General features: G+C 47.7%; 1 protein-coding gene across 1 annotated transcript in view; it reads left to right on the plus strand.

Moving 5' to 3' along the window:
• The window catches only part of LOC124038025 (inactive tyrosine-protein kinase transmembrane receptor ROR1-like), a 223,050-nt gene extending 213,393 nt beyond the window's left edge, over positions 1–9,657 (plus strand). Inside the window, exons 10-13 of the mRNA XM_046353389.1 lie at positions 4,666–4,845; positions 6,075–6,302; positions 6,453–6,598; positions 8,553–9,657. Of these exons, the coding sequence (XP_046209345.1) occupies positions 4,666–4,845; positions 6,075–6,302; positions 6,453–6,598; positions 8,553–9,480 (1,482 nt within the window). The 3' untranslated portion in view covers positions 9,481–9,657. The remainder of the gene's footprint in view (positions 1–4,665; positions 4,846–6,074; positions 6,303–6,452; positions 6,599–8,552) is intronic.
• The last annotated feature ends 5,607 nt before the right edge of the window (positions 9,658–15,264 follow it).

A 15,264-nucleotide genomic window follows, 5' to 3' on the forward strand; every position in this document is an offset into this window, starting at 1 on the left:
TTTTTTTTTTTGTCAATTTGATTGGTGGATTCAAATTAAGTATTTCATGCGTGTGTGCGGACGTGAGTGCACTTTTGTGTGTGTGTGTGTGTGTGTGTGTGTGTGTGTGTGTGTGTGTGTGTGTGTGTGTGTGTGTGTGTGTGTGTGTGTGTGTGTGTGTGTGTGTGTGTGTGTGTGTGTGTGTGTGTGTGTGTGTGTGTGTGTGTGTGTGTGTGTGTGTGTGTGTGTTTACCTACGTGTGTGACCCCGTTCATGCCAGAGCCTAAGATCTCTATCAGAGCTCAGCAGGATGAGGAATGTTCAGCTGCAGCTCCTTCTCTCTCTCTTTCTCTCGACTTCTCACTGGGGTTCTTTGTGATGTTTGACAGCTATGCATGCTTCATATTCTTCTTCGGATCATTACCACAGTCAGCCCAACATTCTTTCTATGTTCCTATCTGTCTCCAACCTGTTCAGCAGATTATCCTGGATGTGTTATGGTGTAAACTGATGCTGTTCGACATACGTCCACAGTGTTATTGCCCCGTCCACGCTACAGCTGTGGACTGGCTCGGTGTATTAGACTGTGTTGTGGTCCCCGTCCATGCTACAGCTGTGGGCTGGCTCGGTGTATTAGACTGTGTTGTGGGCCCCGTCCACACTACAGCTGTGGGCTGGCTCGGTGTATTAGACTGTGTTGTGGGCCCCGTCCACGCTACAGCTGTGGGCTGGCTCGGTGTATTAGACTGTGTTGTGGTCCCCGTCCACGCTACAGCTGTGGGATGGCTCGGTGTATTAGACTGTGTTGTGGTCCCCGTCCACGCTACAGCTGTGGGCTGGCTCGGTGTATTAGACAGTGCTGTGTTGTGGTCCACGCTACAGCTGTGGGCTGGCTTGGTGTATTAGACTGTGTTGTGGTCCCCGTCCACACTACAGCTGTGGGCTGGCTCGGTGTATTATACAGTGTTGTGGTCCCCGTCCACGCTACAGCTGTGGGCTGGCTCGGTGTATTAGACAGTGCTGTGTTGTGGTCCCCGTCCACGCTACAGCTGTGGGCTGGCTCGGTGTATTAGACTGTGTTGTGGTCCCCGTCCACGCTACAGCTGTGGGCTGGCTCGGTGTATTAGACTGTGTTGTGGTCCCTGTCCACACTACAGCTGTGGGCTGGCTCGGTGTATTATACAGTGTTGTGGTCCCCGTCCACGCTACAGCTGTGGGCTGGCTCGGTGTATTAGACAGTGCTGTGTTGTGGTCCCCGTCCACGCTACAGCTGTGGGCTGGCTCGGTCTATTAGACTGTGTTGTGGTCCCCGTCCACGCTACAGCTGTGGGCTGGCTCGGTGTATTAGACTGTGTTGTGGTCCCCGTCCACACTACAGCTGTGGGCTGGCTCGGTGTATTATACAGTGTTGTGGTCCCCGTCCACGCTAAAGCTGTGGGCTGGCTCGGTGTATTAGACTGTGTTTTGGTCCCCGTCCACGCTACAGCTGTGGGCTGGCTCGGTGTATTAGACAGTGCTGTGTTGTGGTCCCCGTCCACGCTACAGCTGTGGGCTGGCTCGGTGTATTAGACAGTGCTGTGTTGTGGTCCCCGTCCACGCTACAGCTGTGGGCTGGCTCGGTGTATTAGACTGTGTTGTGGTCCCCGTCCACACTACAGCTGTGGGCTGGCTCGGTGTATTAGACAGTGTTGTGGTCCCCGTCCACGCTACAGCTGTGGGCTGGCTCGGTGTATTAGACAGTGTTGTGGTCCCCGTCCACGCTACAGCTGTGGGCTGGCTCGGTGTATTAGACTGTGTTGTGGTCCCCGTCCACGCTACAGCTGTGGGCTGGCTCGGTGTATTAGACAGTGTTGTGGTCCCCGTCCACGCTACAGCTGTGGGCTGGCTCGGTGTATTAGACAGTGCTGTGTTGTGGGCCCCGTCCACGCTACAGCTGTGGGCTGGCTCGGTGTATTAGACTGTGTTGTGGTCCCCATCCACGCTACAGCTGTGGGCTGGCTCGGTGTATTAGACAGTGCTGTGTTGTGGTCCCCGTCCACGCTACAGCTGTGGGCTGGCTCGGTGTATTAGACAGTGCTGTGTTGTGGGCCCCGTCCACGCTACAGCTGTGGGCTGGCTCGGTGTATTAGACTGTGTTGTGGGCCCTGTCCACGCTACAGCTGTGGGCTGGCTCGGTGTATTAGACTGTGTTGTGGTCCCCGTCCACGCTACAGCTGTGGGCTGGCTCGGTGTATTAGACTGTGTTGTGGGCCCCGTCCACGCTACAGCTGTGGGCTGGCTCGGTGTATTAGACTGTGTTGTGGTCCCCGTCCACGCTACAGCTGTGGGCTGGCTCGGTGTATTAGACAGTGCTGTGTTGTGGTCCCCGTCCACGCTACAGCTGTGGGCTGGCTCGGTGTATTAGACTGTGCTGTGTTGTGGGCCCCGTCACACACGCACGCAAACACGCGCACGCACACACGCATTCCTGTCCCGAGGCAGACTGTGTTCTTTTGTCACAGTACGAAAAACATCTGCCCCACTGCTCATGTCATCCTCGTCAGTGTCACCGTAAGCAATCGGGCCTTGGTCCAGGGTCACCCGGGGAGTCGTTGTTCGGGACGGTGGCGCAGCGCGGCCCCTGCGTTTTTGCGCTCCAGGGAGGAGCCTGGTTTGTCCGCGGGAGGGAGTAACCCAAACCAAAAACATCTGTCCCCCTTTTCATCATAACAGTAACATCCCCTATTCACCATTCCACTGCTAACCAGCCCCCTCCCCCAAACACTCCTCCCCTTCCCCTTCCCCAGCAGAATCCCCCCCTTCCCCCAGCTGACTGTGGCCTCTGTCAGGAATTTAATTTCCTATTTGGGAGTTCCTGGAATCTCTCATCGCCTCCTCTCTTCACCTTTTATTTCTGTCTGTCCTGACTGAGCTGTGAGCCCCCTATAACCCCCCTCCTCCTCCTCCTCCTCCTCCCTGTAAGATCACCTGGACAGCTCAGAGATATGAGACTGTAGGACAGAAGAGGCTATCTGAAGGCTGTTGGGATGACAAGACAATATGAAAGGTTATGGAACCTAAAACTTCAAAGACTATGTTGAATTAGAAAGATAAAATAGTGAAGTCCCCTTTACTGTAGTGCATCTGACTCATGACTGAAGATGAACAAGGCTTGGGGTCAATTCCATTCAATCCAGGAAGTACACTGCAATGACAATTCTCTTCAAGGTTTTTCAATCAGGAAAGTGTGGAATTGGAATTTGGTTTACTTTCTGAATTGACTGGAATAGATATGGAATCTGACCCTGATTTCCAACATGTGTTGTGAAGATTTCTCTACGTGTTGTACAAGTCGAGTAATTGTGGAGTTTGGTCCATACATATTTGTTTTGAGAGAGGGGGGATTATCAGTGTTCTGCATTCAAATTCATAACCATGCAACTGGCTGGCCCTCTTGGCTTCCCCTCTGTTTCTCATGGTTCAGTCCAAAGCTGGATCGATAATTACACATGTCTGTCATCCCTTAAACCAAACGTTTACCTTCTTCTGTTATTACTGGGCCACTTCATTCCGCTTTAATAATTCTGGAGAAAATTAATTACCGGCAATTTCTCAAATCGGCACTAACCTGTCAGTTTATTGTTGTTTATGTTTGGTAGTGTGTTGCCAGATTCTTGGCTGGAGTGTTGGTGCGCTTATGTATTTTGTGTCTGGGGTTTAAGGGATTTATTGACGACTTGAGCTGAAGAAAGGAGATAATGGATACAGTACGAGAATAATCGGTAATTATGATGTCCCTAGGCGATAACACACATGTGTACGTGCACACACACACACACACACAGTTATATCAGGCACTTTGCCTACCTACAATTATAACTAGCAGCAATTGTGAGCTGTTAAGTTTTGATGTCGGTCCGTACAAACCCATACCGAGATAATTATGAGATAATTATGAGTGTTGAGTATGTTGAGCTGAATTGAAATTTCAGCACTTAATTAACATGCTGACCAGACCAGGCATGAGCCAACTGTATTAGTTTGTGGACAGGTCGAAAAACACGCGAAACATGAATGGACATTTAGCTAAATAGCCTGCTGTTACTAACTAATTTGTCCTGATATATAAACATTGGGTTGTTATTCATTTCCTGGATCTTTCTAGAATTTTGACCCATTTTTGAATCGCACAATTGTGTGTTCTCTACTCCAGCAATAACCCCACTGATAAAAGAGGAAACTTCGTTTCCAGTAATCTCTCCTCATTCAGTCTTCTTCTTCGTCTTCTTCTTCTGTGGGCTTTATATGGTGGTTGGCAACCAACTTTAAGGTGCATTACCACAACCAACTGGACTGGAGTGTGGACCTCAGTTCAGCTTTCAATCACCAACGTGGGTATATGCTCCTAAAAACCAATGAGGAGAGGGGAGAGTCGGGACTTGCAGCGCATCACGCGTAAAAAATACCTGGCTACACAGACACTCATTGATCAGTTTGGATCAAATGATTGAATAGCATGTATGTGTACATTTATTTTGCAACGCTTCCGCACGTAACACGAGCGGTGTGGTCAGCATGTAACCTCTCTTCCCCTTCTCTGTCCCCTCTCTCGCCCCTTCCATTTTTCTCTCTCTCTTTCTTCTCCCTTTCACTCCTTCTCTCTCTTTCTCTCCCTCCATCCTCCCTCACCTCTCTCTCTTTCTCCAGAGTAAGACCAAGGAGCTCCCCCTCTCTGCAGTGCGGTTCATGGAGGAGCTAGGTGAATGTGCATTTGGTAAGATCTACAAGGGCCACCTGTACCTGCCTGGTATGGAGCAAGCCCAGCTGGTTGCCATCAAGACCCTGAAGGACTACTCCAGCCCTGGCCAGTGGGGTGAATTCCAACAGGCATGTTAATATTGATGACATTGTATTGTAATGTTCATTGATGCTATCTTTGATTGATTCTTCTTTTTCCTTGGCTAAGATGGCGCCTCGCTCCGAGCCCCCTATTAAACAATGCAGGTTTCAACATTCTTTTTTTCATTTGTTATTTTTACATTTGTTTCGTGCATTACTTTGTACAGCCTGGCAGAACTATTGGAACATGAATAGCTGGGTGCTCCCTGTCCACACGACCTTCCCGATTTCCCGGAGACGGTGGAACAAAAGTAGTTTGAATTCCGTGCTCCCAAATTATTACCATCACATTGACTGTCCTACTCAGACACAGGTATAAGGCCGTCTCTCGTCCTCCTTTCGGTAAACCTGACCCTGAGGCCATTTTGCTTATCCCTGCCTACAAACAAAGATTCAAGAGGGAAGTTCCGGGGTTCCGGTCTGTACAGCGTTGCTCCGACCAATCAGAATACACGGTCGAATACACTGTGTTTTGATCACGTGGACTGGAATATGTTTTCCGGGTCGCCCCTGTGGATAACACCAATGATTATGTCGATTCAGTCACAGGTTTAATTTTTTTTAAATGCATCAATAACTTGATACTGATGGTGACTTTCAAAACTTACCCGAATCAAAAACCGTAGATTGATGGCAGAGGATTGTAGGGAAACTGAAGGAGGGGTATGCTGCTTATAAACACGGCAAGGTGACCGGGGACAATAGTATCGTTGAACGAAACCATTACGACCTACTCACACCGATCAACATGGCGAAACACATGTACAGGGATAAAGTGGAGTTGGACACGATGTGGCAGGGGCTCCTGACCATCACGGATTACAGAACGAAAGGGCCCTCAAGGTGTTCTACAGGAGCACCATCGAGAGCGTACTGTCTGGCTGCATCACAGCCTGGTGCGGCAACTCCGCCCGCCGTGGACCGCAAGACGCTACAGAGGGTGGTGCGCTCAGCCAAATGCACCTATGGGCGCACACTGCCTGCCCTCCAGGATACCTGCAGGTAGGCCAAGAAGATCATCGGGGACCCCAGCCACCCGAGCCCCGTTTCCGTCACTCAGATGCAGGCAGTATAGGAGCATCATGGCTGGCCAATAGCTTCTACCCCCGGACCATCAGGCTAGTCAGTTACTTGCCCCCCGCCCCCTACTCTACTGCTGTTTCGCATGAAATGTGTCACTGTGTGTTAATAAAGTACCTATCTATCGGTCTGTTTAGGAAGCGTCGGTCATGGCTGAGCTTCAACATCCCAACGTGGTGTGTCTGCTGGGTGTAGTGACCCAGGAACAGCCTGTCTGCATGCTGTTTGAGTTCCTGAACCAAGGGGACCTCCACGAGTTCCTCATCATGCGCTCTCCTCACTCTGATGTGGGCTGTAGTAGCGACGAGGACGGGACCGTCAAGTCCAGCCTGGACCACGGAGACTTCCTGCACCTGGCCTTACAGGTAACTACCATAACTTGCACAAATTGCTCTCCATCCAGGGGCGCTGTTCCGTAGCAGATCCTTTGCCTCGGAACTTGTGTGGAGGTGGTGTGGTGTTGAGATAGGCAGGAGATACATTTCTGTGACTCAGAAAATTCTATTCTATTCTAGGTGGCTGCTGGGATGGAGTACCTGGCCAGTCACTTCTTCGTCCATAAGGACCTGGCAGCCCGTAACATCCTGGTGGGAGAACAGCTCCACGTCAAGATATCTGACCTGGGCCTGTCCAGAGAGATCTACACCTCAGACTACTACAGGTATGTACACATCCTAACCCTAGCACGAGCCCTATCTCTGACCTGGGCCTGTCCAGAGAGATCTACACCTCAGACTACTACAGGTATGTACACATCCTAACCCTAACCCTAGCACTATCTCTGACCTGGGCCTGTCCAGAGAGATCTACACCTCAGACTACTACAGGTATGTACACATCCTAACCCTAGCCCTATCTCTGACCTGGGCCTGTCCAGAGAGATCTACACCTCCAACCAGGGTTGGGCAGGTTGCTTTCTAAATGTAATCTGTTACAGTTGGATTACCCAAACCTTTGGATTACCCAAATGCGGTAACTAATCTGATTACTTTCAGTTACTTTTAGTTTACTTTCCCCTTTAAGAGGCATTAGAAGAAGACGAAAATGATGGATTAAAAGCATTTGGTGTGTCATCATAGTAGTCTCTGACTTGTGGTCAGTAGTGCTGAACGATTAGTACTGTTTTAGGTCGGTTCGGTTTCGGTTTGATTATACAAATATAATCATGTTTTAAAATAAAAAAAATGTAGATTATTTTTTGAAACATTAAATACATTATGAAATAAAGACTTTTTAAAGAGCCAAAAATAGTGAGCATTCGATTTCCAAAACATTGAACATATACTCACCTGGTTAGTTTGTCATTGCTGTTATGTTTAGTGTACTCACCTGGTTAGTTTGTCATTGCTGTTATGTTTAGTGTACTCACCTGGTTAGTTTGTCATTGCTGTTATGTTTAGTGTACTCACCTGGTTAGTTTGTCATTGCTGTTATGTTTAGTGTACTCACCTGGTTAGTTTGTCATTGCTGTTATGTTTAGTGTACTCACCTGGTTAGTTTGTCATTGCTGTTATGTTTAGTGTACTCACCTGGTTAGTTTGTCATTGCTGTTATGTTTAGTGTACTCACCTGGTTAGTTTGTCATTGCTGTTTAGTGTACTCACCTGGTTAGTTTGTCATTGCTGTTTAGTGTACTCACCTGGTTAGTTTGTCATTGCTGTTATGTTTGGTGTACTCACCTGGTTAGTTTGTCATTGCTGTTATGTTTAGTGTACTCACCTGGTTAGTTTGTCATTGCTGTTATGGTTAGTGTACTCATCTGGTTAGTTTGTCATTGCTGTTATGTTTAGTGTACTCACCTGGTTAGTTTGTCATTGCTGTTATGTTTAGTGTACTCACCTGGTTAGTTTGTCATTGCTGTTTAGTGTACTCACCTGGTTAGTTTGTCATTGCTGTTATGTTTAGTGTACTCACCTGGTTAGTTTGTCATTGTTGTTATGTTTAGTGTACTCACCTGGTTAGTTTGTCATTGCTGTTATGTTTAGTGTACTCACCTGGTTAGTTTGTCATTGCTGTTATGTTTAGTGTACTCACCTGGTTAGTTTGTCATTGCTGTTATGTTTAGTGTACTCACCTGGTTAGTTTGTCATTGCTGTTATGTTTAGTGTACTCACCTGGTTAGTTTGTCATTGCTGTTATGTTTAGTGTACTCACCTGGTTAGTTTGTCATTGCTGTTTAGTGTACTCACCTGGTTAGTTTGTCATTGCTGTTATGTTTAGTGTACTCACCTGGTTAGTTTGTCATTGCTGTTATGTTTAGTGTACTCACCTGGTTAGTTTGTCATTGCTGTTATGTTTAGTGTACTCACCTGGTTAGTTTGTCATTGCTGTTATGTTTAGTGTACTCACCTGGTTAGTTTGTCATTGCTGTTATGTTTAGTGTACTCACCTGGTTAGTTTGTCATTGCTGTTTAGTGTACTCACCTGGTTAGTTTGTCATTGCTGTTATGTTTAGTGTACTCACCTGGTTAGTTTGTCATTGCTGTTATGTTTAGTCTGCTTTTACGTTCCCCCTGATTTTGATGAATCTTGTATATAAATTATATAAAGTAACTTTTGGTATTTACAAGTGTTTTTTATTTCTTTATAAAATAACTGTATTATTATTATTCCAGGGTCCAGCCCAAGGCTTTATTCCCTATCCGCTGGATGCCTCCAGAGTCCATTGCCTATGGGAAGTTCACGTCGGAGTCAGACATCTGGGCGTTTGGTGTGGTGCTTTGGGAGATCTTCAGCTACGGCCTGCAGCCCTACTACGGCTTCAGTAACCAGGAGGTCATGGAGATGGTGAGGAAACGTCAGCTGCTGCCCTGCCCAGAGGACTGCCCCCCCAGGGTCTTCGGCCTGATGACAGAGTGCTGGCAGGAGGGCCCGACGAGAAGACCACGTTTCAAAGATATCCATGGCCGTCTGAGGGCCTGGGAGGGGCTGTCATCCCACGCTAGTTCTAGTACTCCATCAGGAGGCGGGGGCAACGCCACAACTCAGACCACCTCGTTGAGCGCCAGTCCGGTCAGTAATCTCAGCAACCCGCGCTATACCGCCGCTGCAGGTTACCTCTACCCGGCCCAGGGGATGCCTGCGCAAGGTCATCCAGGCCACCAGATGGCAGGCTGGACCCCTATGACCCATGGAGCGCCCATGGCCCAGAACCAACACCAACGCTTCATCCCTGTCAACGGGTACCCCATCCCCCCAGGCTATGCTGCCTTCCCTGCGGCCCACTTTCAGGCCCAGGGCCCCCCCAGGGTGGTGCAGCACCTCCCCCCGCCCAAGAGCAGATCTCCCAGCAGCGCTAGCGGCTCCACCAGCACCGGTCACGTGACAAGCGTGCCCTCCACGGGGTCCAATCAGGATGCGAACACGCCTCTGCTGTCACACTGCGTGGCAATATCCGCCCTGCCAGGGGGCGGGACCATGCAGGTGTACGGACACATGTCCCAGAAGGCTTTGCAACAGCTGGACCCCTCACAGACGTCCGCGCTGCTGGCCGATGCCAACAGACTCATGTATAGTGAATCGGTCATCACTGCAGACCTGTAAATACACTGCATACCTGTACTATATATCACCTGGTTGATTTGATGGTTTTTGTTTCGTTTTTTTTTTTATAAGAAAGTTATTATAATAATTGTTTAAACTTTCTACTTTTACTTGTAAATACATGCACGTAAATCCTGAATGAACGAGATGCAAAGATTTATATTCGAAAGAACTAAAGAAAACTCAAGAAGAGACATCAAGCGTGTCCTGCCCCCTGCTCTGAAACTCAAACTGCCTTGATAGACGTTTTAGTGATGCTCCTCCGTTTGCCTGCCTGGACACCGGGATTTCTAAGCTCAGAGTAGGTCAACAATAACACACCTGTCAATATAATGACTCTTATCACTCGGACATCATTGTGAATAACCTCCCGTTGACGGCAATACATCTACCAAGACTCACCGTTGACGTCATTATGATTTCGGCGGAAGTCCGAGCTGCACGGAGCCCTTCTGGTAGCTACAATATGTACTGCAGCAGGGTGTGTTGTTGCTTGGACTGGAGGGGCCCTGTACTGAAGCAGGGTGTGTTGTTGCTTGGACTGGAGGGGCCCTGTACTGAAGCAGGGTGTGTTGTTGCTTGGACTGGAGGGGCCCCGTACTGAAGCAGGGTGTGTTGTTGCTTGGACTGGAGGGGCCCTGTACTGAAGCAGGGTGTGTTGTTGCTTGGACTGGAGGGGCCCTGTACTGAAGCAGGGTGTGTTGTTGCTTGGACTGGAGGGGCCCTGTACTGAAGCAGGGTGTGTTGTTGCTTGGACTGGAGGGGCCCTGTACTGAAGCAGGGTGTGTTGTTGCTTGGACTGGAGGGGCCCTGTACTGAAGCAGGGTGTGTTGTTGCTTGGACTGGAGGGGCCCTGTACTGAAGCAGGGTGTGTTGTTGCTTGGACTGGAGGGGCCCTGTACTGAAGCAGGGTGTGTTGTTGCTTGGACTGGAGGGGCCCTGTACTGAAGCAGGGTGTGTTGTTGCTTGGACTGGAGGGGCCCTGTACTGAAGCAGGGTGTGTTGTTGCTTGGACTGGAGGGGCCCTGTACTGAAGCAGGGTGTGTTGTTGCTTGGACTGGAGGGGCCCTGTACTGAAGCAGGGTGTGTTGTTGCTTGGACTGGAGGTGCCCCGTACTGAAGCAGCGGGTGTCCCCGGTTGTGTCGTCAGTAGGGCTTTATATGCATTTGAGCCTGTGTCAGCACATCTGCCTGGCTGGCATCCCTACAGTGCACCTCTCTCCTCCAGGAGGCTAAGCCCCCCTCTAGGGATATGTGAACTTCAAAGACTTCTGATTTGACTTCAAAGCGGCCTGTGGAGAAGGGACGAGGCCCTACCGACGCAACGCTATGTAATGACATAGCACTCATACCCTCTGCTTCAATCTCCACAGCTATGTGCCTCCACAGATGTGTGCCTCCACAGATGTGTGCCTCTACAGCTATGTGCCTCCACAGATGTGTGCCTCCACAGATGTGTGCCTCCACAGATGTGTGCCTCCACAGATGTGTGCCTCCACAGATATATGCCTCTACTAGACACTCTCTCGTTCTCAATACAGGGTTCTGTCAACTCATATGCAATGATATACTGTAGCTACTAGGAACAAATCAGAACAGTGTTTAAACCAGCCGTACTTCTCTCGCCAGTCTGTGTCCATGTCTGTCCTCCTCTTTCTTATCATCTCATATCTGGTACATTCAGCTATGCAATATGGCTCTTACATTGGCTATGCAGACTTTGATGGATAATCGTATTGTCTTTTATATGATATATAGAAGTGGGACTAACAAATGTATGCCGATCATTACAACTTCTTTGTCAAAAAAAGTATGTTCTACTATAGACTGAATGAATGATATAAGGCTTTTGATAAAATACGGGGGGTGAATGAGAAATCCTTCCACATTTTAGCACACAGCTCACAGAAGCAGCTACAATACAGTATATTTCACCTCCGTTGAATGTGTTTGTTGCTATGCAACTGTTTAGTTAAAAAGAAGCACCCTTTGCCCGTACAGAAAGAGGACAATCGTCGGTTTACCCTTGGTAGCACTTGCCTTCCATGTTAACTTTGGTATAATACACAACTCTGTAATGTTAAGTGCATCCTTATCTTTTATCAAGGTACAAAGTCTACTATCCTGACATTTTCTGTGATGTGTCAATTCGTCCGATACTGTCAAGAGGTACAAACCTGCTCTTTACATGAAGGTTTTGGTTTGTTTAAATTCCACATATCTTTTTTTTTTTTTCTAAAACAGGTTTTACTCTTCCTAGGTATCTGGAGTTTTATACAGGTATCTTTTGATAAATGTATATGAATATACGTGCATATATACCAGTTCAAAACCACTTAAACACAAGACTGTGAATCTTGGGACTGGCTATTTTGTGTAGTTTAAAAAAAAAACATTTAAATGTTAGATCAGTTTCTTTTCATAAAACAGTCTAAGACAGTCTTTTCATAAAACAGTCTAAGACAGTCTTTTCATAAAACAGTCTAAGACAGTCTTTTCATAAAACTTTTTTAGATTGCAGTATTACAGTGTATTCATAAGAAAGGTTTACATGCAGAATATTCTATTGACCAAGAGGCCTCGTCTTTGTATTTGTCAGGAGATATTTGCACAGAAGTTTTGTATGGCAAAATATTATTAAATAATTCAATGTTTTTGTCATATTGGGTTGTATCATTACTCCTGGAAAAAGCCTATGTTGTTATTATCTATGTATTGTTACATTTGCAGGGTCTGGATAATAGTTTGTTGCGTTGATATATATTCCAGAACGGTCTTGGTTGAACAGTGTTGTGTTGACTCTATAGGTCCACAAGGGAGCAGCAATTGCTTAATCTGTATCCCCAGCATTGGTAACCATAATGTCCAAAACATATTTGCTTCAAAACCATCTTCGACCACACGATGGTGCAATTCACCTTTTTGTCATAATAGCGTTTGTCCAGTATTAGTTGGCGAGTCTCAGCTCACGTCACTTGAAATACATTTGAATAGTAAGATAGTTCAAATGAATAGTTGTTTATGTTAGTTCTTTTGGAAAATACCTTTTCTCGCATTATCCGGGTGCGTGTGTGTTTCTGTGAATGTGTGTGGTATCTAGGTGTGTGTGAGTTTAACTTCAATCCTGGCTGGAATCACTTTCTGTGAAAAGAACAAGGAGTATGTGTGTTTTGCCAAGGAAAAGGGAGAGTAATGGTGCACATATGGAGAGATGATTAGATGAACACACTCCTGGCAGGGAGAGCTCGTCCTCATGGAGTGTGTGTGTGTGTGTGTGTGTGTGTGTGTGTGTGTGTGTGTGTGTGTGTGTGTGTGTGTGTGTGTGTGTGTGTGTGTGTGTGTGTGTGTGTGTGTGTGTGTGTGTGTGTGTGTGTGTGTGTGTGTGTGTGTGTGTGTGTGTGTGTGTGTGTGTGTGCGTGAGTGTTTTTAAACAGTACTATGTCCAGCTCCAACTGTTCCCATTTGGAACAGAATTCTCTGCTATGATTCTGGAATGTTGCTCTCAACCACTTTCTTCACCATGCTCTCTGAAAGTAAACTCAGCAAAAAGAAGAAACGACCCTGTCGTTCAAAGGTAATTTGTAAAAATGCAAATAACTTCACAGATCTTCATTGTAAAGGGTTTAAACACCGTTTCCCATGCTTGTTCAATGTACCATAAACAATTCATGCACATGCACCTGTGGAACGGTCGTTAACACACTAACAGCTTACAGACGGTAGGCAATTAAGGTCACAGTTATGAAAACTTAGGACACTAAAGAGGCCTTTCTACTGACTCTGAAAAACACCAAAAGAAAGATACCCAGTTTCCCTGCTCATCTGCGTGAACGTGCCTTAGGCATGCTGTAATGAGGCATGAGGACTGCAGATGTGGCCAGGGCAATAAATTGTAGTGTCTATACTGTGAGATGCCTAAGACAGCACTACTGGGAGCTAGGATGGACAGCTGATCATCCTCACAGTGCCAGACCACGTGTAACAACACCTGCATATGATCGGTACATCCGAACATCACACCTGCGGGACAGATGTACAGGATGGCAACAACAACTGCCCGAGTTACACCAGGAACACACAATCCCTCCATCAGTGCTCAGACTGTCCACAATAGGCTGAGAGAGGCTGGACTGACGACTTGTAGGCCTGTTGTAAGGTCGCCTATGGGCACAAACCCACCGTCGCTGGACCAGACAGGACTGGCAAAAAGTGCTCTTCACTGACGAGTCACGGTTTTGTCTCACCAGGGGTGATGGTCGGTTTCGCGTTTATCATCGAAGGAATGAACGTTACACCGAGGCCTGTACTCTGGGATCGATTTGGAGGTGGAGGGTCCGTCATGGTCTGGGGCGGTGTGTCACAGCATCATCGGACTGAGCTTGTTGTCATTGCAGGCAATCTCAACGCTGTGTGTTACAGGGAAGACATCCTCCTCCCTCATGTGGTACCCTTCCTGCAGGCTCATCCTGACATTACCCTCCAGCATGACAATGCCACCAGCCATACTGCTCGTTCTGTGAGTGATTTCCTGCAAGACAGGAATGTCAGTGTTCCTCCATGGCTAGAGAAGAGCCCGGATTTCAATCCCATTGAGCACGTCTGGGACCTGTTGGATCGGAGTGTGAGGGCTAGGGCCATTCCCCCCAGGAATGTCCGGGAACCTACAGGTGCCTAGGTGGAAGAGTGGGGTGCCATCTCACAGCAAGAACTGGCAAATCTGGTGCAGTTCATGAGGAGGAGATGCACTGCAGTACTTAATGCAGCTGGTGGCCACACCAGATACTGACTGTTACTTTTGATTTTGACCCCCCCTTTGTTCAGGGACACATTATTACATTTATGTTAGTCACATGTCTGTGGAACTTGTTCAGTTTATGTCTCAGTTGTGGAATCTTGTGATGCTCATACAAATATTTACACATGTTAAGTTTGCTGAACATAAACACAGTTGACAGTGAAAGGACATTTATTTTTTTGCTATTAGCTATTTCACAAACACAACATATGAGCAGCACACTTTGGCCTAGATTCAATCGGGGCCATGGAAGATCTGCGGCATAGTAGGATTGACATTTAAAGGCAATGTTCCCGAGTTCAGCCGAGCCGCATTCACAGTAAACGTCACCTCAATCGGAAAATTTCCTTTAAATGTCAATCACGCTGTAACGCGGATCTTCCACGGTCCGGATTGAATCAATCCCTTTGTCCAGTTTGATTGATTTTGGGCTGTTTGTACTGTTTTGAAGTAAACAATGTACTTGTTTTGTCAGTGATTTTATGAGGCTCTTTATTGTACTTTTCACTATAATTATCATGAAGTCAACCATGCAGATTGTCCTCACTAGTTTACAATGTGTTCAGTAATCAAGGTGACTGGAACTGCATTGCTTGAGGCCAAGCTGCTCTGAGCTCCCGTGCGGAGAGAGGGGAAGGTCGAGAGCCATGCTTCCTCCGAAACACAACACTGCCAAGCCGCACTGATGTGTCGGAGGAAACACTGTACAACTGGTGACCAAAGTTAGCTTGCAGGTGGCCAGCCCACCACAAGGAGTCGCTAGAGCACGATGGGATAAGGAAATCCCGGCCGGCCAAACCCTCCACTAACCCGGACGAGCCTGGGCCAATTGTGCACCGCCTCGTGGGTCTCCCGGTCACGGCCGGCTGTGACATAGCCTGGGATCAAACCTGCAATGTTGTGCTTGAGGCCGCCGCGCCACTCGGGAGGTCTGGCCCATTATGACTAGCCTGCTCTCTCCAGCCGCAGTCTCAGGGCAGAAGACTTGA

This window comes from Oncorhynchus gorbuscha, linkage group LG06, assembly GCF_021184085.1.
Source record: "Oncorhynchus gorbuscha isolate QuinsamMale2020 ecotype Even-year linkage group LG06, OgorEven_v1.0, whole genome shotgun sequence".
Classification (NCBI taxonomy): domain Eukaryota; kingdom Metazoa; phylum Chordata; class Actinopteri; order Salmoniformes; family Salmonidae; genus Oncorhynchus; species Oncorhynchus gorbuscha.